Consider the following 27,286-nt stretch of genomic DNA (forward strand, 5'->3'; position numbering starts at 1 on the left):
AGGTGTGGAACAAACGTCTTACCTAAACAGCGAGTCAATGAACCAGGGAGTAGAGGAGGAAGCTTTCCCTGAGATCCCGGCTAGGTAGTTTCCGGGTCCGCCTGGCGCTCAGCCAGGAAAGTCACAGAGAGACGAGCCCGGCCATTGGCCAGTGGAATGTCCAGGGGCGGGGCAGCGAGCGAGCGCGAAGCAATCCTGAGGCGGTCTCGGGGGCGGGGCTCCTAAGGGGCGTGGCCGTGCAGGGGCGGGCTCCGAGGGTGGGGAGGGCGCTTGCGCACTGCTGCTGCCGCTGTCGCCGCGGAGCCAGGAGGGAAAGCGATGGCTGGGCCCGCGTGGATCTCCAAGGTGAGCGCTGGCAGGCCGGCGTGTGGCAGGGAGGCTGGTCGCAAGGGCTGGCAGGAGAGCCGGCCGCATGCCGGGTGTGGGCGGGCGCGCAGGCCGGACAGGGTGGCGGTGGCGGCCTGCGGGGTCAGCTTGGGAGCCGGTCCTGGCCGCCCGTGCCCCGCGCTCCGTGGCCGGCTCGCAGTTTATGGGCCGCCCCGGGCCCGGTCAGCAGCGCAGAGGCGGGGACGGCGTCAAGGTCAAGGCGGGGGGCGCCGGTCCTGCTCCTGCCGAGACCCGGCTGCCGTCACCCGCATCCTCCCGGGCCAGAGTCCAGGCTTCGCGCCGAGCCCGGGAAAGTCACGGGAACCTCTGCCCTGGCTGCGGCCCTGCTGCCGGACTGATCCTCTCAGCAACGCCCAGACCTCTCATCCGCTGTCTCTGCGGCTCTTGGCCGGGGAACCGCAGGTGCCACGGGCACTGGCGTTGAGCTTGGGAGGTTTTCCCAGGTGAGAGAATCCTGGGGCCCTTTTCCCTATCAGATTGTTTTCCCTTTGGCGCTCATCCCAGTCAGACCTCTAGTGCTCTTGTAGCTATTTCCCCTTCAGAGGATATAGGGCATCTTACACCTTGGAATTACCATCTGAACCTTCAGAGAGAGACCAGGAGAGCCTTCCTTTTACCTTTCATTGGTGGGAATTCTGCAATCTGGAACGCTTTAGCTCTCCTTGACAGCTCAGATGCCGGAGCTGGAAAGGGTTTTAGATCATCTATGAGGTTCCTTAGCTTCTCAGTGGACCTAACCTGTGCCTGAAGAAGAACTTGCTCAAGGTCACACAGGAGGTCGGTGTCAGCTGGGAGAGGAACCTAGGTGTCTTGGTTCCCATTTCCCAAGGTCACATAACAAATTATGGGTACAGGCCATCAGGCCTCAAGTCTCCTGTTGCTACGAAAGGGTGGTCCCCTAGAAATCCATAAACAATTTAACGTTTTTCTATAAGTTTGATACTACTTTTCTCTCTTTTTTTCGGTTTAAAGAGAGGTCCAGAGATGCACTGTTATTTAATGAAAAGATCTCTGTACTGGAATTTAGGAGTCCCAGATTTAAATCCTAGCAATGCCACTGATTGACTATGTGACCCTAAGTAAATTGCTAAACATCTCTAAGCCTTAATATGCCCATCTGTGAATATCTATACTTAACATCACGGAGTTGTTTGAGTATTAAATAAAATAATGTATGCGAAAGCACTTGGTATTTACGGAAGGAACACAAAAATCTGAAGCTTTCTTATCAATATGTTTATCTGTCATCCAACAGACAGTGGTTTTCATGGGCATCATTAACTGTTTTTTGTTTTTTGTTTTTTGTTTTTGAGACGGAGTCTCGCTCTGTCGCCCAGGCTAGAGTGCAGTGTCGCGATCTCTGCTCACTGCAAGCTCCGCCTCCCGAGTTCACGCCATTCTCCTGCCTCAGCCTCCGAGTAGCTGGGACTACAGTCGCGCACCACCACGCCCGGCTAATTTTTTGTAGTTTTAGTAGAGACGGGGTTTCACTGTGTTAGGATGGTCTTGATTTTCTGACCTCGTGATCCGCCCGCCTCGGCCTCCCAAAGTGCTGGGATTACAGGCGTGAGCCACCGCGCCCGGCGTTAACTGGCTTTTTTGTTCAATAACTAGATTCTACTTTGTCACGCTCTTCAGACCCAGATTTGCTTGTGTTGATAAGGCTTATGTCACATTTGCTCCTAAAAGTAAAGCAACTTCTGTGTCACTGTGAAAACTGAATTCAGTCCTTTAATCTCTGAACTTACATTAAATACCCAATTCATCTTTGGTAGGTACATTTGCCTTCACAGTGAGGCACTAAAGCAACACTTGATAATGATTGTGCTGGTAAATTTGTTTTGCCTTTAGTGCGATCTGCACGAAAAAACCCTCATAGTAGGTATTCAGAAAGTGTTGGGTTGTGGAGTCAGACGATGAGGTTCTCTGACATGTACTCCCTGTGTGACCTTTGGCAGAGTCATTTGACTACTGGGCCAGCTTCTCACTTTAGGGATTGGAGCAGAAGGTGGCTCAGAGGCTGACCCCAAGATGGTGGAGGTGCAGAACTGGATGCCGGTTTCAATCAGGACAGTTCCTCTGTTGAGTTTACATTTAAGATTGATTGATTGTGGCCAGGCATGGTGGCTCATGCCTGTAACTCTAGCACTTTGGGAGGCCACGGCGGGCGGATCACTTGAGGTGGAGAATTCAAGACCAGCCTGGCCAACATGTTGGAACCCCATCTCTACTAAAAATACAAAAATTTGCTGGGTGTGGTGGCGTGCTCCTGTAATCCCAGCTACTCAGGAGGCTGAGGCAGGAGAATCGCTTGAACCCAGGATGTGGAGGCTGTGGTAAGTGGAGATCATGCTCTTACCTGGGTAACAGCAAGACTCTGTCTTTAAAAAAAAAAAAAAAAAAAAAAAGGTTTTTTTTTTAAACGCATCTCAGAACCTGTGTACAACATTATTTACATGTTTTTAAGTTGGAGCCCGGAGGTAAAAAAAGGAAATGAGTTACGGATTAAGATGGCCCACGACCTGAAGTCCAAAATTCAGGGTTTTGGTCCAGGCTCCATCAACCTGGCTTCAGTTTCCTCATCTGAAAAGTGCCACTAATGCCTATCTGTACAGGTTTTATATAAATAAAATGATGTGAGATATATATATATATATGTATATGAGTATATGAGTATTCTATACAGTAGAAATCCTGCCGTCTCAGCCTTCCATGGAGCTGGGACTACTGGTGTGTGCCACCATACCGGCTAATATTTAAAATTTTTTTGTAGAGGTAGGGGTCTCACTCTGTTGCCTAGGCTGATTGGTCAGATCTTCTGTCACAAAGACATAAGCTAGTTTTGTGTGAATGTCTTTTTCCTCTTTTTTGGGCTGGGAGAGGAGAAAGAACTCATGTCACTTTTTTTTTTTTTTTTTTTTTTTTGAGACAGAGTTTCGATCCTGTTGCCCAGGCTGGAGTGGAATGGCATGATCTTGGCTCACTGCAACCTCCACCTCCCAGGTTCAAGTGATTCTCCTGCCTCAGCCTCCCAAGTAGCTGGGATTACAGGCGCCCACCATCACACCCGGCTGATATTTGTGTTTTTAGTAGAGACAGGGTTTCACCACATTGGCCAGGCTGGTCTTGAACTCCTGACCTCAGGTGATCCACCCGCCTCAGCCTCCCAAAGTGCTGGGATTACAAGCCTGAGCCACTGCACCCGGCCTTCTTTTTTTTTTTTTTTTTTTAAATAGAGTTTTGCTCTTGTCGCCCAGGCTGGAGTGCAATGGCGCGATCTTGGCTCACTGCAACGTCTGCCTCCCGGGTTCAAGTGATTCTCCTCCCGCAGCCTCCTGAGTAGCTGGGATTACAGGCATGTGCCACCACGCCCGGCTAATTTTGTATTTTTAGTAGAGACAGGGTTTCTTCATGTTGGTCAGGCTGGTCTTGAACTCCTGACCTCAGGTGATCTGCCCGCCTCAGCCTCCCAAAGTGCTGGGATTACAGGCGTGAGCCACGGCACCCAGCCTCATGTCAGTTTTATTCTCTGTCTGTCACAAAGTAACCTTTAAAGGGTGGTTTGGGAAATTTTATTTTACTTAAAGTTCTGGGTCGTTGTGATGACTTAGGTGCAGTACTACTTTATTCTAAGATCATGCAAGAGTGATGACAAACATGGAAAAGAAGATCATTGCAAGTATTAATGCTCTTTGCTGGGTTGGAAACTCTTCAGGTAGAGATGTGACTGAGGCTGGACTCAGTTTCTTTTGTTTTTAATTATTGATTACCTTCTATGAGCCAGGGACTGTTCTAGACACTAGATACAACAGTGAACAAAACACAAATCCTTACGCTCCTGGGTTTCCATTGCTGCCCCCAGCATACGCAGGTAGGATGGGTTTACATGTTAAAATCAGTCATTTTGGTCTGGTCCTTTTCATTCTTTCCTTTTTTTTTTTTTTTTGATCCGTTACCCAGGCTGGAGTGCAGAGGCTGATTTTCATAGCTCACAGAAACCTCAAACTCCTGGGCTCAAGCAGTCCTGAGCTCAAGCCGACTCAGCCTCCCACGTAGCTGAGACCATTGGTGTGCGCCACCATACCTGGCTAATTTTGTAGAGACAGGGTCTCACTTTGTTGCCCAGGCTGGTTGGTTGGGTCTTCTGTCACAAGGACATGAGTTTTGTGTGAATGTCTTTTCCTTCTTTTTTGTTCAGGGAGAGAAGAAAGGACACGTGCCCATTTTCTTGTCACAAAGTAGCCTTTAAATGGCCTCCCTTCTAATAGCCCACTCGCTGGTGGATGAATCATGCCCTAGGATTAACATTTTGGCCAATGGTTTTGGCATAGAGTATTCTTTTGGATTTGGCCGTGTCTTATTTTCAACGCAGAGTCATCACTATAGATACCAGAAGATTAGAGAATAAAATTCATTCATACCTTTTTTGGCTATTGGTTGTTAGATGCCAATAAATATTTCAGCAAAGGTTCGGACCCCAGAAAAAAATATCAAGACAGGATACAACAAATGTGTCTTTGCTCATGTATCTAGCAGGAGAAAAAGTTGCTTTTAAAAAAATTTAATGCGGCTGGCTGCGGTGGCTCATGCCTGTAATTCCCCAGCACTCCTGGGTGTCCATGGTGGGTGGATCACATGAGGTCAGGAGTTTGAGACCAGCCTGGCCAACATGGAGAAACCCCATCTCTACTAAAAATACAAAAAGCTTAGCTGGGCGTGGTGGCGCATGCCTGTAATCCCACCTACTTTCGGGAGGCTGAGGCAGGAGAATCGCTTGAACCCGGGAGGTGGAGGTTGCAGTGAGCCGAGGTTGCACCATTGCACTCCAGCCTGGGCAACAAGAGTGAAACTCTGTCTCAAAAAAAAAAAAAAAAAAAAAAAAATTAATGCATTTTAATACCTTTGGTCTATGTAGATTCTTTTTTTATATTGTTTATAGTAATGTAGTATGACTTTGTACCTGTTCTCAAGGACTAAGTTATTAAAGTTTATAATAAACCTTTAAAATTTATATTTCTGGTATATGATAATGTTAATTGGAGAGAAAAAAAAAAAAAACACGTACCAGTGGTAATATCTTGGTGTGGTGGGATTACTGGTTAACTTTTATTTTATTTTTTGTATCTTTTCCTAGTCCCAGCAAACTGACAGTAATGATCACATTACCTATATTATCAGAAGAAACAATAATTTATTTAAAATCTTTATTCTGTATGGCATGGGCATCAGATGGTATTAAATAAACTTTCTTAGATTTTACTATAAAGTGTAATTTCTTAATATTCACAGAATAGATACAATGTATAATTGAAGGAGCACTGGACCAGGAGTCAGAAGACCTGTATGTGGGTTTCCATTTTGCCAATTATTCGCTGTGTGACCTTAGGCAAATCCTCTTCTTTGGGACCAGTGTCTTCCCTTATGAAATAAGCAAGTTGCCAGGTGTCGTGGTGCACACCTGTAATCCCACCTACTCAGGAGGCTGAAGCAAGAGGGTCACCTGAGCCCGGGAGCTGGAGGCTGTAGCGAGTTATGATTGTGCCTTTGAATAGTTACTGCACTCCATCCTGGGCAACCTAGGGAGACTCCGTCTCAAAAAGCCTAAAACAACAAGAAATAAGTGAGTTGTGCTCTGGATTTCATGAGGAACATCCTGGCTCTAAAATTAATAGTTATTTTCTTAGAGTATATGTTACCCTTAAATTGACCTGGTGGTCAAGAATGTTGGCACAAAATGATCCACTCATCTGAGAAAAGTCCGTATGTTTGAGCTGAAAAAGTAGTTTTATTCTACCTTCAACATCTTTTATTTGACAACTTATATTAGTTAAATTGACTTTGAAATATATAGTACTTAGGTTGTCAATCTAAAATAAAAATTTGAGTATTTAGGCTTTCAAATCTGAGTTAGCTTGCCACATTGAGCTAATACATGAGATTTGTATTCCTGGGAAGCTACTGAATATATCTGTGCCAAGTTGCAGCATTACCAACCAGCAGGACTTCCTCGCTCTTCTTTACTGTGTGTGGTTTAATTCTGTGCATGATGTCTCTCTGTTGATATTAATATAGGTCTCTCGGCTGCTGGGGGCATTCCACAACCCAAAACAGGTGACCAGAGGTTTTACTGGTGGTGTGAGTATAATTATGTCTTTTATTTTTTCCTTTTAGAAGTTTCTCAAGAAAGATGCTCTAATATATTTATTACATAGCATTTTATCTCCATTCATTTAAAATTAGGGAAAATTGGCCATATTTATAACGTATGTTGAAATTATTGACTGACATGCACAAATCTATTAGGTTACTTGCACATTTGAAAGAATTGTCTGACAGCTGGCTATGTAAGTTTGTCACATTAATATCTTGAAGGAGCCTTATTAAAAATAGATAGAAAGTACCCTTGAGCCTGTTATTTTATTTCACAATCTTGTTTCGGTGAGACAGCTTTTTTCAAAACTTGTACAAGTTGAGAGAAAATTGTTGAGAAGCTTCAAAACCTGCTTTGCGTTTTTATTTTATGAGCTTCCCTAAACCCAGTAGATGGAATGCCAATTAGGAATGCCTTGAACATCTATAAGCCCTATAGGCTTGTACTTTCCTTATATAGGCTTTGTAGACTATCGCAGTAGTAGATCATCTGTTGTTCATTAAATCTGCTGCTTTTAGAATTCCCAGCATCAGAGTTCTGTGCTTTAAAAGCTGATACCACATTTTTGGAACATTCTAAGACTGTGGGTCAGTGACTTCCTATTTGTTTTTAATTCCCGCCCCCGCCTTTTACGGAATCTGATTTGGATTTCATAATTCCTATACTCCCATATAACATCTATGCCATGTAAGATTTATAAGACCATAGTACTTTTTTTCCCCCATTTACTTTCTGTATTGTGGAAGAAAAGTAGATTTTCTGTTGACTTGATGACATTTATTATTACATGTTGGGAGAACAGGAAGAAGCAGCCAAAGCGTTCTTTTGGCTCTGCTTATGCCAAGAATGCAGGATAGGGCTTGCACTTCAGGCTCGAGGGTAGCCATGCTAGCATTTCAAACGCATTCTGAAAGCGAATAAGATGATCATTGCTGTCTGCTATTATTTAATTTTCAGGCTATTTATTTGAAAAAAAAATTTGCTTGATGGAGGAGATTATTTTTGAAGAAATAAGAGAATATATTTATTTTTTTAAAGATTTCTTCAACCCGAGAAAACTGATATGAGCCTTAGCCCTGGCTAAGACTGAGGTGGGAGACTGAGGTGGGAGACTTGCTTAAGGCCAGGAGTTCGAGGCTGCAGTGAGCTGTGGTCACACCTGTGAGTAGCCACTGCGCTCTTGCCTGGCAACATAGTGAGTCCTCATCTCTAAAACATAAAAACTGAAAATTAGAAAGATGAAAAAAATAAAAATGTCTCTTCAGTTGTACAGAAAAAAATCAGAAATAATTAGTCCACCAATCTGGGCAGACAATCATTGGAAGCAAAGGACCAAGGAAACTTGAATTAGTGATTTTTTTTAAATGCAGTTCAAGCAACTAGAATTGAAAAAAAGCCAAGCCCCTAGGTGGGGTGAAGTCCCAAGAAAATAAAATATATGGTTCCCAAATGGAAAAAGAGGTGCTGATCTTCTCCTTACATATTTTTATTTCTGCGTTTGAAATGCTGGCTTCGTTTTGCCTGAAGCCTTAGAGTAAATCATTGCTGTTACATTATAAAAACAATAATTGTCATTCTAAGTGTGACTCAGGCTTTGCAGGTATGATGACGGATACTATTCTTTTTAGTTGCAGATCAACTTTGCCAAGCTTATGTAGATTACTCTTAGATTTAAGCAGACAGTTTTATAGAGGAACTAAGAAAAAAAATGGAAGCTCTCTTGATAAAAAGTCTGATTTTCCCTGAGTACCAAAACAGACCTCAGTAATATTTTAGAAATGTGTCTGAAAGTGTTTTGCAAGACTGAAGAAGAAGTTGCATGAGAAGCTTTCCGGGATCACAATGAAAAGGAAAGGAAAACACTTGCCTTCATGAGAAACCCTCTAAATTTTAGTGAGAGAACATGGTTAATTTTTTGTTGTTGTTGTCTTTGGTTTTAAAGGTTTGAATTAATTGGTCTCTTTGCAGCTTGTCTGAAAAGAAATAGCAATTAGGAAATCTACTTGATAGTTTAATTTATTTTTGTTTAAGTAAAGAGTATCATTTGGGTTCTTTTTAAAACCTCTGAACTCAGGTAAGAGCAGGATTGCAGAGTCTCTGTCTGTTGATTCCTGCCTCCCCTTTGATGACCCTGGGGGAGGTATATCTGTTTTCTTAACAACATTTGAATCTCTCTGAGACATCTCATAAAGTGGATTTCTCTGTCAAAATATTCTTTTTTAAGCCTTCAAAAATAAAAATTCTTACTGTCTTTGATGATTTCTTATGCTCAGGTTCAGACGGTAACTTTAATTCCAGGAGATGGTATTGGCCCAGAAATTTCAGCTGCAGTTATGAAGATTTTTGATGCTGCCAAAGTAAGTGGGCTTAAAAAATACATTTAATGATGATTCACTGAAAAGTTTTCTTAGCCAGTTGGATTCTGTGAACTTTTAGGATGCATTGTACACATTTCTATGAAATTTAGTAAGGTCTGTTGTTCATCTCCACAGATTGTCACTTTAACAGTGTGTATCTCAGTGTTTGCTACTGCCTTTCTTTCTTTCCTTCCTTCCTTCCTTCCTTCCTTCCTTCCTTCCTTCCTTCCTTCCTTCCTTCCTTCCTTTTCTTTCTCTCTTTCTCTCTTTCGATGAGGTCTCGCTCTATTCCCCAGGCTGGTCTTGAATGAACTCTAGGGCTCAAGCGATCCTCCCACCTTCACCTCCCAAAGTGCTTGGATTATAGGCGTGAGCCACCGCACCTGGCTGGCTGCTCCTATTGTTGATAGTTTAAACTCCTGCGTTGGCATCAGTATATGTAAAGTAATCAAACTAGTACTGTAGTATTTGTGGATCTTTAAGTTCTGCTTGGGTTTGAGATCTTTTAAGCCCTGCCAAATCACCCACCTTTTTGCAAAAAAAAAAAAAAAGACTAGAATTGATGTTTCAAAAATCTATATAGGAGCTTTTGAAATAATCTCTTTAAAATAAAGTTTTTGATGTGTTATCAAGAATGGAGTGTTATTACTTCTAACAGCTGAGCCTTTGATACAGGTAGATAATTTTAAAATTCTGTAAGTGGATTCAGCTGTAAGCTGCTTGTGACCAGCACTGTGTCTGTCTCTGAACTTCTGTCCTAGGACATGCTCAGTGTGCTGGCTGTTAAATGTGTGTGTACACACATGAAGGATGTAGGTAGAGAGAAAGGGATGTTTGTTTATACCTTCAACTGATACATTCATAGGTTATGCAATACATATATATATATATGGGATCTGATTTGGATTTCATAATTACTATATTCCTATATATATATTCCTATACTTCATATATATATTTCTATACTTCATATATATATATATATATATATATATATATATATATATTTTTTTTTTTTTTTTTTGAGACAGAGTTTTGCTCTTGTTGCCCAGGTTGAAGTGCAGTGGAGCGATCTTGGCTCACTGCAACCTCTACCTCCTGGGTTCAAGTGATTCTTCTGTCTCAACTTCCCAAATAGCTGGGATTACAGGCACATGCCACCACACCTGGCTAATTTTTGTATTTTCAGTAGAGATGGGTTTCATTATATCGGTCAGGATGATCTCGAACTCCTGACCTCAGGTGATCTGCCCACCTTGGCCTCCAGGATTACAGGTGTGAGCCACTGGGCCTGGCCTATATATATATTTTTAAAAATATAATATTGTTTTTTAAAAACGGCTTTATCAAGATACAATTCATCCTTTTATTTATTTTTTATTTTTATTTTTCATTTGTTTTGAGACATTGTTTCACTCTTAATGCACAGGCTGGGGTGCAATGGCGTGATCTTGGCTCACTGCAACCTCTGTCTCCCAGGTTCAAGCTATTCTCCTGCCTCAGCCTCCCGAGTAGCTGGGATTACAGGTGCCCGCGACCACACCCAGCTAATTTTTGTATTTTTAGTAGAGGCGGGGTTTCACCATGTTGGCCAGGCTGGGCTAGAACTCCTGACCTCAGGTGATCTACCCACCTTGGCTTCCCAAAGTACAGGGATTACAGGCATTGAGCCACCACGCCGGGCCTAATTCATCCTTATAAAGTGCACCTTTCAATCCAGTGGTTTTTAGTACATTCACAGAGTCATGCAGCCATCACCACAATCTAATTTTGGACCATTTTCCCCACCCGAAAAGAAACCCCATACCCTATGCAGTCGCTCCCCATTTCGTCTCTCTCCCTCCCTACCTCCTCCCCCTTTTTCCTCCCCAGCCCTAGGCAGCCAACCACTCATCTACTTTCTATATCTATAGGTTTGCCTATTTGGGACATTTCATATAAATAGAATCTTATATGGTCTTTTATGATTGGCTTCTTTCACTTAGCATGATGTTTTTAAGTTTCATCCATGTATCAGTACTATATAATGTTTCTGTGAACCATATTCCTCTGTTCTTTATGATACTCTAATTATAGCCACTCTTAAGAGCCCTTGTGAAAAACAAATAAGTGGGTAGGTGGTGGCTGGGAGTGATGACTGGGCACAGGTAATGTGGAGAATTCCTCTGGGCCTGCTAGAGAATGACATCTCTTCTTGCATGCCAGGAACTTTCTGGACCTTTACTGTTTTTAGCAGTCGCATCCAAAGTTGAAAAAGGGCTGATCATGGTAGCTCACATCTGTAATCCCAGCACTTTGGGAGGCTGAGGTGGGCAGATCACCTGAGGTCAGTAGTTCGAGACCAGCCTGGCAAGACCCCGTCTCTACAAAAAAAAATACAAAAAATGTTAGCTGGGTGTGGTGACGTGCGCCTGTAATCCCAGCTACTTGGGAGGCTGAGGCAAGAGAATTGCTTGAACCTGGGAGGCAGAGGTTACAGTGAGCCAAGATCATGCCACTGTACTCTAGCCTGGTCAACAGAGCGGGACTCTGTCTCAAAAACAAAGATGAAAGTTGAATAAGTTTGTTCATCATTGCAGTATGAATGTCAGTTTCCTTTAAGTCTCTCTCTCCAGCTCACTGTGCTCTGTAATGTGGCATCTAGGCACCTATTCAGTGGGAGGAGCGGAACGTCACTGCCATTCAAGGACCCGGAGGAAAGTGGATGATCCCTTCAGAGGCTAAAGAGTCCATGGATAAGAACAAGATGGGCTTGAAAGGTAGCACTGAAGTAGAGACCGGGGTTTTTACAGATTTCCGCTACAGGGGTTACATAGTTTTGAAAATTTATGCATTTAAACTGAATAAGGCCTGGCCTTCTGTGAAAGTAAAGCCATTCTTTTATGAAGAAACTACTCACAGTAAGATGCTTTATTCATTTGGGATATTTTTTTCCCCCAGTAAAAGCATTAAAGTATTACTGGATGATGCCAAGTAACAGTATCTCTATTTAATCTTGAACTATATGTATCTTTTGCTTAATTTTTACATTTGTATATTTATTTATTTATTTTAATTATTTTTTGCGACAGAGTCTCGCTCTGTCGCCCGGGCTGGAGTGCAGTGGTGTGATCACAGCTCACTGCAGCCTTGACCTCCTGAGCTCAAGCGATCCTCTCACCTGAGCCTCCTGAGTAGATGGGACTACAGGTGTGCCACCATGCCCAGCTAATTTTTAAAAAAGTTTTTTTAGAGATTCGGTCTCATTATGTTTCCCAGGCTGATCTGGAATACCTAAGCTCAAGCAATCCTTCTGCCTCTGCCTCCCAAAGTGCTGGGTTTACAGGCCTGACTGAGCCACTGTGCCTGGCCTACATTTTTATCATTATTTTAATTAATACATGTTTAAGGCCATGATTCAAAAATATTAGCATGGGGTAGATTTAAATTCAGCATAAGCTTTATTTTTATATTTTTTGAGAGTCTTGCTCTGTCGCCCAGGCTGGAGTGCAGTGGCGTGATCTCGGCTCACTATAACCTCCGCCTCCCAGGTTCAAGCTATTCTCCTGCCTCAGCCTCCAAGTAGCTGGTACTACAGGCACGCACAACAATGCCCAGCTAATTTTTGTATTTTTAGTAGAGACAGGGTTTCCCCATGTTGGCCAGGCTGCTCTTGGACTCCTGACCTCAAGTGATCCGCCTGCCTTGGCTTCCCAAAGTGCTAGGATTACAGGCCTGAGCCACCGCGCCCGGCAAGCATAGGCTTTAAAACCACAGACAGAACCAACATTGAATCTCATCTCTGCTACTTACTGGCTAGAAGGCTTGGGCAAATTTTTTATTCTTAGTTTCTTTTTTCTTTTTTCTTCATTTTCAAATGACAGTAACAGAGTTGCTGTTGTACAGGTTGATGGTAAAGATTAGATCATGTCAAGCACATGATTACAATGCTTGATCCTCAGGAAGTTCTTAAGATGAGAAATGCAGTTCATGTTTCAGAAAGCTCCCATGAGGAAGTTTTCCTCCTTCATTTGAGTCTCAGGTAGAGAGTGAATTAGAGGCAGAACACATTTCACAAGGTAGCCTAGGTGGGTTAGTAGGTCACACCTGAGACCAGAATGCCTTCTAGTGTCATCTGAGTTTTCTTCTCTATAACAGGCCCTTTGAAGACCCCAATAGCAGCCGGTCACCCATCTATGAATTTACTGCTGCGCAAAACATTTGACCTTTATGCGAATGTTCGACCATGTGTCTCTATCGAAGGCTATAAAACCCCTTACACTGATGTAAATATTGTGACCATTCGAGAGAACACAGAAGGAGAATACAGTGGAATTGAGCATGTGGTATGTTCACTCCAGATTCCTTTTTATTCCTGCTTGGACTGCTTTCTGTGCATCTGGGACCCCAGAGACAGAACTGCTTTATCTCTGTGAGGAGTTGTGGGTGTTTGTCTTGGTACCAGGTGTCTGGCTGACAGTACTCAAACAGATGTAAGGCATGGTGGTTCAGGTCACAAGCTTGGGAATATGCCCTCTGAATTTTGAATCCCTCACTTCACAGGTATGCTGTTCCGCAGGTGACTGTCCCTGCATCTCAGCTTTCTTCATCTGTGCAGTGGGGCTCATAATCCCTCTTATGGCTGGAATTAATATGAACCCCATTGACATAGCAGTGTGTGTGATTACTCATGCTAGCTGGCACTGTGCAGGCCTGCCACAAATGTTACTGTCTACTCCCCACCCTCTGTCTCCCACGACGTTGCTGTCACACGCTTTCCAGCGAGGCGGGACTTCCTCTCTTGCAGATCGTTGATGGAGTTGTGCAGAGTATCAAGCTCATCACCGAGGGGGCGAGCAAGCGCATTGCTGAGTTTGCCTTTGAGTATGCCCGGAATAACCACCGGAGCAACGTCACGGCGGTGCACAAAGCCAACATCATGTGAGCTCCTTGTGGGGACCGGCACCCCATCTTGCTTTGTTGTGGGAGAGCAGTGACAGGGCTTCCCTTTCTCCTCTTCAGCTTGCTCCTTGATTCCTAATATCTTTGAAAAAGAACCTTGTAACAATCCAAAGATCTGGCATCTCTCTTCTGTCAGTCTCCCCCCTTTTTTTTTTTTTTTTTTTGAGACGGAGTCTCTTTGTGTTGCCCAGGCTGGAGTGCGGTGGCGCGATCTTGGCTCCCTACAACCTCCGCCTCCCAGATTCCAGCAATTCTCCTGCCTCAGCTCCCTGAGTAGCTGGGACTACAGGCCCATGCCACCATGCCTGGCTAATTTTTGTATTTTCAGTAGAGACGGGGTTTCACCATGTTGGCCAGGCTGGTCTCAAACTCCTGACCTTAGTTGATCCACTTGCCTTGGGCTCCCAAAGTGCTAGGATCACAGGCATGAGCCACTGTGCCCGGCCTGGAGTCTCCTGTTTACTGTGCCTCACTGGACGAATGACAGGAGCAAATGAGGAGGGGATAGTGATTCAGGTCCTGGAAGCTCAAAGAGGGACTGAGGGTTATCAGGAAAGGAAGCTGGAGCCTCTGGGTCCCCAGATGCTGTGGCCATCAGCAGAGGCCACATAGCATACGTTTTAGAAGTGGAATAGTGGGAGGCTTAAAGTAGTGCTAACAATACCTGATGTGTTACTTTGGCCATTTAAATTCTCATTCAGAGGCTATTAAAGTCCTCTGAATATGTTAACAGTTTTCCTAACCTAAGAGAAGCATTGAACATGCAAAACAGTAAAACTATTTAAATTATTATGTTAACCTTTGAAAGCAGTTTTAATCATACTAGTGGATATTTCTTCATTCTTGTTAGACAACACTATAAAAATATAGTCTTCTCTATTATCATCAAACTATTTTATATTTTTACCCTTTTATACTTTCAGAAGGATCCTAAGACATTTTCAGCTTATATTTTATTAACTACCTAAGAAATAATTTTATTGTAATTGAGATCAGGTAGCTTGGCTTCTGGAACTTAAATTTCTCGAACTTACTTTACTTCTTTGATTTGATTCTTTTCTTTCTGTAAGACTTTTTTTTCAGCAGTTTTTATTTGATTAAATACAGGCGGATGTCAGATGGGCTTTTTCTACAAAAATGCAGGGAAGTTGCAGAAAACTGTAAAGATATTAAATTTAATGAGATGTACCTTGATACAGTATGTTTGAATGTAAGTATATATTCACACTTACCTGCTACTTTTTGTGGTGAATAGTGTGTGTGTTGTGGGGATGCAGATTTTGATTACTAAATGCACAAATGTATTCCTTGTAGATGGTACAAGATCCTTCCCAATTTGATGTTCTTGTTATGCCAAATTTGTATGGAGACATCCTTAGGTGAGTCTGGCTGCAACCTTTTTATTTTAGCCTATAATTTACTTATAAACATCCTAACATAATTATGGCTTAACATTTTCAATTGAGTATTATAAAATAAAGTGTTACAACGTATGAATTGAATTCTAACAATTCAGGTTGTGATATGAATTATTACATGTTCGGTGGCTTGTTCCTTCATTTATTTGCCAAATCGTCACTGGGCTCTTTCTCCCTAATCATTAGCTCACTCTTCCCAGTTTTTAAATGTTTCATTGATTGACTGATTTCAAGGTTTTGTTATGTATAGCTAGGTAGGTGGGTGGTCGTTGTTACTATTTTTTGGTAACTTTTGACATCGTTTCAGACTTACAGAAAAGTTGTAAGAATGGCACAAAGAATTCCCTTGTACTCAACACCCAGATTCCACATTCCCCAGATGTCAGCATTTTATCACATTTACTTTATTACTCCTTCCCATTTTCCCTCCCTTCCTCCTTCCTCCCTTCCTCTTCCTCCTCTCCTCCTTTGTCTGTGCCTCTCTCTCTCTCTCTCTTTTACACACACACACACACACACACACACACACACACACACACACACAGAGTGAGAGAGAGAGATAAGATGTTGGCCAAATGATGATTTTCTAAGGCCATTTTTTCTGTATTTATGAGTTGGCACATAACTGTAAGAATGTTTTGCCTTCTTGTTTATCTGTCAATATGGACATGGTTTTGTTTTTCTTTCTTTTTTTTTTTATGATAGAGTCTTGCTCTGTCTCTCAGGCTGGAGTGCAGTGGCACGATCTTGGCTCACTGCAACCTCCACCTCCCAGGTTCGAGTGTTTCTCCTGCCTCAGCCCCCTGAGTAGTTGGTATTATTACAGGTGCACACCACCACACCTGGCTAATTTTTGTATTTTTAGTAGAGACGGGGTTTCGCGATGTTGGCCAGGCTGGTCTCAAACTCCTGACCTCAAGTGATCTGCCCACCTTGGCCTCCCAAAGTGCTGGGATTACAGGTGTGAGCCACTGAGCCTGGCTGTGGACATGGTTTTCTGTTTTATTCAGTGATATATCCATCATCATAATCATGAATATTGATGCCTAGGTTGTCCTAACTTGGCTGGTGGGGATCCCTTCACCATGTCTCCTGTGTCCTTTTGACACGGCCCTTTGTTCTTTGAACCTTGCCTTGCTTTCTGACATAGTAAGCTGCTCGAGCTCATCTGTATTTTCCTAACCTTAGCCCTGGAATCAGCCATTTATCCAAGGAATGCTAGTTCCTTTTAGTGGAGAATGATAATTAAAAACTAAAATCTGGGTGCTAGGTGAGATGTTTTATTTTTCAAAACATTCTTTGAAATGCTTTTCTTCCCCTAGTGACCTGTGTGCAGGATTGATCGGAGGTCTTGGTGTGACACCAAGTGGCAACATTGGAGCCAATGGGGTTGCAATTTTTGAGTCGGTAAGGACCCTGACACCTGAAACAGAATTCAGGTCAGAACAGCATGTGAACTCAGGAGGAGTTATCTGTATAAGTACGCTTTAATTCATTTTTCAAATTGTCAAAACAAAATGATGCTTTTTTTTTTTTCTTGAGACGGAGTCTCGCTCCATCACCCAGGCTGGAGTGCAGTGGTGCGATCTTGGCTCGCTACAACCTCTGCCTCCCAGGTTCAAGTGATTCTCCTGCCTCAGCCTCTCAGGTAGCTGGGATTACAGGTGTGTGCCACCACACCTGGCTAATTTTTATATTTTTAGTAGAGATGGGGTTTCACCATGTTGGCCAGGCTGTTCTTGAACTCCTGATCTCAGATGATCCATCTGCCTTGGCCTCCCAAAGTGCTGGGATTACAGGTGTGAGCCATTGCGCCCAGCCTGTGTTTGTTATATGTACATATATATATGTTTGGTTTATCTCTTCATTTCCCTCCAGCTATTTGTTATGTATCCTTCCTTCCTTAAAATATTTTACCAAAAATTGACTGAAAAAGATTGTTGGTCTATATTTATGCTTAAAAAAAATTAGTTTAGCTCTTTATTTCTCCAAGTCTTTATTTATTTATTTATTTTTGAGTTGGGGCCTTGTTCTGTCACCCAGGCTGGAGTACACTGGTGTGATCATAGCTCACTGCAGGCTTGAACTGCTAGGCTTAAGCAATCCTCCTGCCTCAGCCTCCCAAGTAGCTGGCACTGTAGTCACACACCACCACACCTGGCTAATTTCTAATTTTTTTGTAGAAATGGGGTCTCACTATGTTTCCCAGGCTGGTCTTGAACTCCTGACCTCAAGTGATCCTCCTGGCCTATCAATGTGTTGCGATTACAGGTGTGAGCTATCACGCCCAACCCAGACTTTATTTCTTCTGTCCGTATCAGATGAATTGCACGCAGTAGCTTTCAGTGCATGTTTTCTATTGCTGAGGAAAGATGATTAAGACTCCAGCTTCCCCAGAAGAGGACTGTTAGTTCTTGTCTCTCCCCTGATGATGCTACTTTTCCCAATGTGTAGGTTCATGGGACAGCTCCAGACATTGCAGGCAAGGACATGGCGAATCCCACAGCCCTGCTGCTCAGTGCCGTGATGATGTTGCGCCACATGGGACTTTTTGACCATGCTGCAAGAATTGAGGCTGCATGTTTTGCTACAATTAAGGATGGAAAGGTAACAGGAATCTTGATTTACTTGTGCTGGGTAAAATGCATTGCTTCCATGTGTTTTATCTGAGTAAAAGGGACAGTGACAGATAATAGTTCTCACGCGGACCCAAGCATTTGATGTTGAACAAGGATTCTTAATGTGAGTCCCAGATTGAATGGGGTATGTGTGCATATGTGTGCATTTTCTGAGGTGAGGATCTAGATATTTCATCCAAAAAAAGTTAAGAAGCACTGACATCAAGACATCAGTGTACAGTGGAAAGGTCAGTGGTTTGGGAGCCAGCATCAGGTACATGCCCAATTATCCTATTATTAGCTGTGTGACCTTGGCAAGGTGCATTGATTTTTTTTTTTTTCTTTTTTTTTTTGAGACAGAGTCTTGCTCTGTCTCCCAGGCTGGGGTGCGGTGTCACAATCTTGGCTCACTGCAACCTCCACCTCCCTGGTTCAAGTGATTCTCCTGCCTCAGCCTTCCTAGTAGCTGGGATGATAGGCGTGTGCCACCACGCTCAACTAATTTTTGTACTTTTAGTAGAGATGGGGTTTCACCATGCTGGCCAGGCTGGTTTCGAACTCCTGACCTCAAGTGATCCTCCTGCCCAGCCTCCCAAAGTGCTGGGATTACAGGCCTGAGCCACTGCACCCAGCCAGGTTCATTGATTTTTATAGACAACTTTTTCCTCTTCATAACAAACGTCTATTGAGTGTATCTTATAAGGTGTGAAGAATAACATGATGAATAGGGTAACATGCTGAGCCTCAAGGAGCTGGGAATCTAGTGGCAGATACAGATGCAGATGTGCCTCTAATACAATAGTCTTATATGTCACACTATGTGCATCTATAATACAAAAGCAACCCAGAAGTTTTATAAAAGTAATAACTAATATTAATTGAATACTTACACAACTTTCAAGTTCTTTATATATCTCAGCAAAGTTTTTCTATAACTCTTTGAAATAGATGCTATAATTCCATTTTATAGATGAGGAAACTGAGGTACAGAGAGATTAAATAATTTGTCCAAGGTTTTACAGCTCCTAAATGACCAAGTTGGTATTAACACCCAGTCTGGGTCTTACCCAACAAGCTTCTCTGCCTCCGTAAGCAACTGTGGCCCGTGGAAGAAGTGTGGTGGGTTATTTCCGAAGTGAGAGGAGATAATGCACTTGAAGACTCATCCCTAATTTGAGGTCCTTTTTAACAAAAATTGTGAAAAATATGCATAACATAAAATTTACCATTTTAGCCATATTTAGGTATACAGTTCAATAATGTTAAGTACATTCACATTGTAATGTAACCATCACTGTCAGTCATCTCCAGATCAGTTTCATTTTCTCAAACTGAGACTCTGCACCCATTAAACAGTAGCTTTCCCTTCCCCCTCCCATCCTCTGGCACCCGCCGTTCTGCTTCCTGTCTCTATGAATTTGACTACTCTAGGTACCTCATGTAAGTGGAATCATACAGCATTTGTCCTTTAAGTCTGGCTTATTTCACTTAGCATAGTATCTTCAAAGTTGGTCCCTTCTTTTAAAAAGAATTCTGTAATTTGAAATTATATCGTGATAGTCACATTGGAGGTCATATGATTTTCTTATTCTTTAAAGTTATATTTGGGAAGTTATAATCTACAGCCCAGTAGGGAGGTGCCTGAATTACACAGTGAGCCCTTTTATTGTGTAGGATGGAAAGATAAAGAGAACTAAATATATTGGGGTCTGTATGCAGGAAAGAAAGGATAAGTTGGTAGAACAGATCGGTTGTATGGGAGGCTTTCTTTCCTAAAGAGGGAGGTTTAAGAGTTAATGATTTAGGCAGCTGTGGTGGTGCATGCCTATAGTTGCAGCTATAGGCTGAGGCAGGAGGATCACCTTAGCCTCCGAGTTCAAGACCAGACTGGGCCACATAATGAGACCCCATCTCTTTTTTAAAAAAGAAGAGTTAGTGATTTAAATATTTCCTTCGTATTTGTTTCCCAGCCTCCAAAAATAGATCAGATACAAAAATTAGTTGGGTATAGTGGCATGCACTTGTAATCCCAGCTATTCGGGAGGTTGAGGCAGGAGAATCGCTTGAACCCAGGAGGCAGAGGTTGTGGTGAGCTGGGATCGTGCCACTGCACTCCAGCCTGGGCAACAGAGTGAGACTCCATCTCAAAAAATAATAATAATAAAAACAAAAATAGATCAAAATATGTCTCAGGTCTATTCCTGAGACATATTTCCCAAGGAATTTTATGAAACTTCTTGTTTAGATTTGCTCTTATTTAAATATCCATGACCAACTAATCTGTATTAGGGTCCATTGTGTGAACAAAGGGAAAATTTTGGTAAAGCTCCCTTTGCATCGAGAGCGCCTTATTCTTTGCGGAGTGTGTTGTATACACTATGAGATTGGATCCCGATCCTCCTGGGCTGGGTAGATGGTGGTGGAGTGGTTCCTCACTTGGAAATGAGGAACTAAATGAAAGAGCAGCCAAGTAACTTGCCCAGGTGGCATCTCACTGAGGGCTTTAAAATCTTCTTGGTTTAGTTTAGTTTGTGGATACATCTTTTATTTTTGCTTTTCCTTTTCTCAGAGCTTGACAAAAGATTTGGGAGGCAATGCGAAATGCTCAGACTTCACAGAGGAAATCTGTCGCCGAGTGAAAGATTTAGATTAATGCTTCTACGACTGGTATTTGCATCAGTCACTCTAAATGGACACCACATAAACCTCTATTTAGAATACCTACGTATGTATGCATTGGTTTACTTGTTTCTTGACAGTACATTTTTAGATCTGGCCTTTTCTTAATGAAATCTGCGCAAAAGATGCAGGTGGATGTCCCTAGGTCTGTTTTCAAAGAACTTTTTCCAAGTGCTTGTTTTATTTATTAAGTGTCTACCTGGTAAATGTGTTTTTTTGTAAACTCTGAGTGGACTGTATCATTTGCTCTTCTAAACCATTTTACACTTAAGTTAAAATAGTTTATCTTCAGCTGTAAATATCAGGATACAGAATTAATAAGAGAAAATGTCTAACTTTTTAAGAAAAACCTTATTTTCTTTGGTTGTTGAAAAACATAATGGAAATAAAACAGGATATTGATGTAATAGCACAAAATGACACTCTTATAAAACTAAATGGGCACAAGAGAAATTTCCTGGGAAAGTTCACATCAAAGAGTGAATGTGGTATATTTCTAAATGATATGGAAAATAGAGACAGATTTGTCCTTTACAGAAATTACTGATTATGAATAAAAACTTCAGATCCGAGAAATATATAATGAGAGATATAATTTTTGTTAATGACAAAGGTAATATATTGGATACAAAAACACAAATGTATTGCGCATTCAATTATTTTGTTGTCTTGAGATTTAATATTCTTTCCAAGAGCTTTTAAGGAAGCAGAGAGCTAGTACTTCGTTTTCATTGGATACATTTTCAGCATCATGAGTTGTCACAGCCTCTGAGCCCCTGATCTTAAGCCAGAAGGGCTGAGTGTATTGTAAACTTATTCTTGCACGTTGCTGTTTGGGAATGGACCACACTACAGCTGGTAGTTCTGGGGGTGATACTGCTGAAAGGCCTGAATACATGTATTTTGGCTGCAATTGAGGAACTCGGGATGCTGACTATTAATTTTGTATTTCAGCAACTGCCCCTTCTCCTATCCCAGAGCACCAATTACTGCCCTCTGCCTCAGCGGTACAAGATGACATTCCAAAGACTGGAGGCGACTCAGCCTGAGTTAATTCACAAAATTGTGCCATGCTGGGGCCTGAGCTTGGGCTTAGGCTTGGGCTCAGCTTTTGACCTTCAGGTGTCTCCTTTCCCTTCCTGCCTTCCTCTCCCTTATCCTTCGCTGCAGCATGATTTTCTTAATCTTCAGACACTCACTATTTTCATGAACAGTTACCCTCTGGCCCCACAACCAAAGACAACTCATGACCTCCCTTGGCCCTTGTGTAACATTGCAAACCTGTGGCTTTGCAAAATGTACCCAGGTCACAAGAGGATTTTTTTTTTTTTTAGCAATGATATTCCTGTCTGGGTCACTTTTTAAGCTTGTAAGCAGACTTATAATCTTAAATGTATTTTCCTTTGTTTAAGCTGCTGCTTTCTCTGTTTCATTGGCTTGAGCTAGTTATCAGTGGCTCTTGGGTTCAAAGTAATAAAGAATTCCAAAACTGATTGAGATGTTTGCTTTCTCTACCTGTTTCCTGTTCAGATGCCTTCAGTCATTTTGGCTCAGCTTGCTACTGAGAATGGCTGCTTCTCATATTTAGAGTGGAAGTGGGGTGGTCTGGTGGCGACAGGCTAACGTAGAGTTGGCTGTTTTTATGAGAATGCTCCACTTGACGCCATCCTGCACCTTTGTTTATTCCAGGGCACTAATGGTCACTCGCACGCCTGCTGTGCACAGTCCTGTGAGTTAAATACCCACTACTGTCTGCACTGGTCCCACCTGCTCAATTGACAAAAAAATCAGGTCCTTGTTGACAGTTCTGTTAAAAGGTTTAATATTCAAATTATACATTAAATAGAATCAAATCGGCAGCAGCAGTTTTATTAAGCATCAAGTCAGTTGGCATGTGTGTGGCAGAGGAGTGCCTGGTAATGGAATAACAGGTTGGCGATGTCCACCGCGATTCCAGAGTAAGTCAGGTCGCTAGGTAAGTTGTAACTGATTCTTTTCCTGCAGCGCACATGAGCAGTATCAGCCATCTCCCTCCCACCCCCTCCACAGCCTGCTGCTGGCTGTCCTGTATGTGAGCTAGCAGCTTTTTAATCTACCTGGAACTAAGGCCAAAAATTATCAGCCCTTTCGTTCTGGAAGGAGAGTTGACCTCATTTGTCACCTGAACAAAAAGCAATACTTAAACTGAATTAAAACTACCCACACGTGAAGCTTGTCGGAATTGTCAGCTATTGTTGGCGTAAGACCTGGTAAATGTGGAGCCAGTGCTGTGCCCTGACCTGGAGATCTAACAGACTTGCCAGAAATGCCTGTGTCCAGACTGAAGAGACCTGGGGCTCAGGAAGAGGCTCGGAACGCCTGCCCTCTATTCTGTAGAAACTGCAAGCATGGGCCCTGACTACATTTTTTGCTCCCGGTAAAAGGAGTCAATGATATCTTTGTACTTCTCCAAAACTGTGAGCCGTTTCAGTTTCATCGTGGGACCTAAAAGGGAAATGAGAAGAAATGAGTGAGAAATTCTCTGAGAATTCTGAGAATGTGTGTGGTAAAGACTCACACTCAGTGAGTCCTATATATAACTCAGGAATTAAGCCAGATAATCAGGACAGTCAGTGGCCAGCCTCCAAGACAGTGATGGCTCCTGGTATTCACATGGCTTGTGTGTAGTCTCCTGTGTTATACCGCTGGTTGTGGGCAGTGGAGTATAGATGAAGGGTTGGTATGTCGTTTCTGAGAATAGGTTATAAAAGACTGCAGTTTCTTTTATATACATAGGAAGGTGGTATAAGCTACATCTGCCTTATCCTTGACCTGCACCCAGTTTTGATCCTCAGTCCATTTTCTCTGAAATGGATTTATTTGTTCCGTCTCTTGAATGAATAAATTGTTGAAGCAATAAAAAAAAAATAGACTAAGTTTCTGTCTTGGGCTTTCTCTTGGACCACTCTTCCTGGGCAAGCCGGCTGCCATGTTGTGAGGACACACAGGAAGCCATGAGAGGCCCACTGCCCACACACAGGTTTCTGGCCAGCAGCCAGCAAGGAGCTGAGGCCTGCCAACAGCCATGTAAGTGAGCACGGAGGTGGACCCTCAGCTGCAAGTGACTGCACCCGGCTCATAGTGACTGTAATCCCATGAGAGCCAAGCCAGAACCACTCAGCTAAGCTGTTCCTGGATTCCTGAGCTACAGAAATGTGGATAATAAATGTTTATTGCTTTAGGCGGCTACATTTTTGGGGTCATTTGTTACACAGCAATGTATTAGATAACTAGTACACATCACCTCTGCATTTTTGTGAATGTTCATACAACATTATGCTTTGATGGTTGTGACGGGGCCAGGGGACGTCCAGGTTATGGGGAGCCTCTGCTGTGGTCTTTGTGAGAGGTCTTCCCCTAATTCCTTTTCTTGCACTTGATTTACCACCTCAAAAACAAGGTTGAAAGAGCTCTGATTTGAGGTCCTGGGTAGCTTAAAGTGCCTAACTCACTTTTGACTGTGTAACTGGAAACTTTCTGCGTTAAAATCATTGTATTAACTACTTAGCGAGGACATCTTCTCTGTCTGACCTTGCATTCAGTGTGCTGGCAGCAGACAGCCAGATAAGCTCAAGGTCTTTAATTGCAGCTCAGCATTGCTGTAGACAATTGCATCTGGGTTCAGCCTTAATGAATTTGAGGGAATCACACTGGCATAACCATTTCTACCTCCCCTGTTCCATGAACACCCCATGAACATCTCTTGGCTACAGCCAAGAGTGACTTCAGCTGAGGCTGCACCAGAGCCCTCTCCTGGTTCTGTAGGCAGTGCTCCGGAACAGCCTTATCCCTTTATCACACAAGCTGACTTTCCAGAAGATCACAGTAGTCTCACCCCTAGAACCACATGACTCCAGCCTGAACACTAACACGGCCTTAGTGTTGGCCTGGTAGTTCCATTGTGATTTTAGGGGAAAATAGTCCCATAGTCAAGGCCAAGTTAAATGTCATGTTCAGATTAGTTCTAGCACATATCAGCTGGGCGCAGTGGCTCATGCCTGTAATCCCAGCACTTTGGGAGGCCGAGGCCGGCAGATCACCTGAGGTCGGGAGTTCGAGACCAGCCTGACCAACACGGAAAAACCATGTCTCTACTAAAAATACAGAATTAGCCAGGCATGGTGGCCCACGCCTATAATCCCAGCTACTCAGGAGGCTGAGGCAGGAGAATTACTTGAACCCACGAGGTGGAGGTTGCAGTGAGCCGAGGTCATGCTATTGCACTCCAGCCTGGGTGACAGAGCGAGACTCCATCTCAAGAAAAAAAAGAAAGTTCTAGCACATATCTTAAACATTCAACAGGTTCCACATAACCACAAGCCCATGCATGGAGCCGTCAGTGTCCTCCAACAGGAAGTAGATGGGTGTCACCCAGATTCCTGCCATGACCTTCTTGCCATGGCTGCTTCATAACGGGCACCTCCTAGGCACTGCCTTGGCCTCTGCCTTCCCACACAGCTGTTGCAACGGTGAAAAGAAAAAAACCTACCCAATTCTCCACCGGAAATGGAGAAGTCTCTCTCGAGAATGGCCCACTTCTGGATGTGGTAGGGCCGGGCTGCAGCATTCATGTTGACTCTCTGGATCCCCTCTTCGATGGCCTGGTACACGGCCTCATCCTTCCCTACGATCTCAGACACTGTGGTGGCTCTGCTGCCCACCCTCTGGCAGAACTCCACAGCTTGTTCAGTCAGATTATCAGTCGGGTCAGAGGTGTCTGGGTCCAGAGTGCACTGAAAAGCCAGAGATCAGATGAGGACCAAGCCTTACCCCACAAGATGTAAGCCCTGGTCCTAGAGGAGGTCTTACTGCTGTCGGCAAGGGTGTGAATCATGTGAGCTCTGTTTCAAAGAGACGGTTCTAGAATGAGTAGCTGCTACTGTGTTGAGCCTCGCGTTATTGTGGAAGGAGCAGTGGTCTGATAATTAGAAGGGCTCGGTCAGTGACGTTATTGTCTGTAAAGCAGGGACCATAACTCCTGCCTGTCTACCACCCTGGGGCTCAAGTACCTGCAGAGAGCAACGAGGGACGGCAGCAGCACTTTGTAAACGGGAAAGTGCCAGTAACATGTAAAGGATCATCACGGTGGCTTATGTGGGACAGAAGGAATTTCCGCATGCCACAGTTGCTCCAACAGTGCAGGCAGCATGGACTTGAGTCATTCCAAAATGAAGCCATGAGATCTGGATGTCCCCTGTGCTGAATGTGGCTGCCAGCCAGACCCACAGACCCCCTCACTGGCTGCTCCTTCTGAGCCGGAGCCCCCCAGACACACCTTCAAGGTGAGCAGCATGGACAGGAACTTCCTCTGGTCCCCAATCAGCATGGCGTTGCTAATGATGGGTAGCTCCATCTTCACGGCCTCCTCGATGGGCACAGGGGGCACATTCTCCCCACCAGCTGTGATGATTAATTCTGGGGAGGCAAGGCCAGGCCCCCGGCACAGAATGTAGTCCAGGTGCCCCAGTTGAACCACAACCCAAGCCTTAGCCACAGCCCAGAAACCTCAGCACAGCAGGCAGCACAGCTGGAGACGCCCCCTCTCTGGGAGCCAAGAAGCAGTGGCAGGCCCTCCAAAGCAACTCACACCTGCTGGGGGGCTGCTGGCAGCACCCCAACGACAAATGCTCATCCAGGGTTCCCTCTCCTCAGCTTGTCATCCAAGACTCAGCCTGCTCAGGCATCTCATCCATGTCCCCTTCTGCCAGCCCCAGTTCCTGCCCCCAAATAGCCCGTGTCATTTCCCTTCCCTGCCTTTGCTTAAGCAAAGTGACCATCCCTGTCACTCACACAGCACTCACCACCATGCTAAGCACTTCACATACAGTAATTCATTTAATTGTCACAATAAACCTATAATGAAGCAGACACTCTTGTTTTGCAGATGAGGAAACTGAGGCACAGAGACGTTCAGTAACTTGTCCAAGCTCACATGCTAGTAAGTGGCAGAGCTAAGATTTTAAATCCAGTCCAGTTCCAGAGCCCATGCTCTCACCTGCCCTGCTAGGATGCCTCTCCCCTTGCTTGCGCCCTTCTCCCTGGAAGGTCCTCTCCCCTTCTTTCCTTCTGTCCAACAGACTGCCAGGCACTCAGTGCCCTAGCCTGCTGTTCTCTGATAGTAATGATGGCTTACTTCTAGGCTAGATGGCAATAAATTAAATAAAATAAATTTAACGAATGCACATTGACTAATTTTAGTGAGACTGTACTCCTGTCCCTCATTTCTATCTAATTCAACAAAGATTAGTTGGCCACATTCTGTGCACAGGTCTTGTGCTGACATCAGGCACAGAATAGAACAAGGCTGTCCATGGCTGCAAGGAGCCCACAGTGCAGGGGGGCAGCGAGACAGAGGGAGGCACAGGGGCTGCAGGGCCAGGGCAGGGAAGCATCAGGCCCAGCTGTATGGTGAACATGAATGGGGTTGGCAGGCAGAGGGCAGGACAGAAGCAGAAGCTCACAGGCCTTAAGGGAACTGCAGATAGCAAGTGAGGCAGAGGCTGGAGAGTAGCAGGGCAGATCTCAGAGGCTTCCAGTGCTGGCTCAGGAGCTGGATTGTGGGCAGGTAGGTGGGAATCACTGAATGGTGTGAGATCAAAGTTTTAGGATACTGTGGTAGCTGCGGTGAAGAGTGGTTATTCAGGGGGCAGGCTGGCTAGAGAGGAAGCCATGGCAAGTGTCTAGATGATCAGGGTT

At 43.8% G+C, this 27,286-nt stretch overlaps 2 protein-coding genes across 15 annotated transcripts in view; one reads left to right on the forward strand and one right to left on the reverse strand.

Annotated features, from left to right (window-relative positions):
- The first annotated feature begins 276 nt into the window (after positions 1–276).
- IDH3A (isocitrate dehydrogenase (NAD(+)) 3 catalytic subunit alpha) lies at positions 277–22,044 on the forward strand. Of its 7 annotated transcripts, XM_077937665.1 has the most exons (13): positions 277–345; positions 3,320–3,396; positions 5,677–6,007; positions 6,460–6,522; positions 8,812–8,895; positions 11,540–11,654; positions 13,033–13,220; positions 13,682–13,815; positions 14,944–15,046; positions 15,151–15,215; positions 16,577–16,661; positions 17,709–17,861; positions 20,442–22,044. In XM_077937665.1, exons 5-13 carry the CDS (start codon positions 8,872–8,874, stop codon positions 20,523–20,525), a joined length of 951 nt encoding a protein of 316 aa, XP_077793791.1. In that variant the 5' UTR covers positions 277–345; positions 3,320–3,396; positions 5,677–6,007; positions 6,460–6,522; positions 8,812–8,871; the 3' UTR covers positions 20,526–22,044.
- Positions 22,045–22,349: 305 nt separating this feature from the next.
- ACSBG1 (acyl-CoA synthetase bubblegum family member 1) overlaps positions 22,350–27,286 on the reverse strand; it is a 64,848-nt gene continuing 59,911 nt past the window's right edge. For 7 of the 8 annotated variants that reach the window (XM_077940057.1, XM_015142826.3, XM_077940058.1 and 4 more), the window contains 3 exons: positions 25,866–26,005; positions 25,080–25,323; positions 22,350–23,035 (listed from right to left, as the gene is read on the reverse strand). In XM_077940057.1, the coding sequence (XP_077796183.1) occupies positions 22,950–23,035; positions 25,080–25,323; positions 25,866–26,005 (470 nt within the window). In that variant the 3' untranslated portion in view covers positions 22,350–22,949. Of the gene's footprint in view, positions 23,036–25,079; positions 25,324–25,865; positions 26,006–26,585; positions 26,731–27,286 lie in introns of all 8 variants that reach the window. The other variant, XR_013395837.1, reaches the window with a different exon arrangement.

This window comes from Macaca mulatta, chromosome 7 (genome assembly GCF_049350105.2).
Source record: "Macaca mulatta isolate MMU2019108-1 chromosome 7, T2T-MMU8v2.0, whole genome shotgun sequence".
NCBI lineage: Eukaryota > Metazoa > Chordata > Mammalia > Primates > Cercopithecidae > Macaca > Macaca mulatta.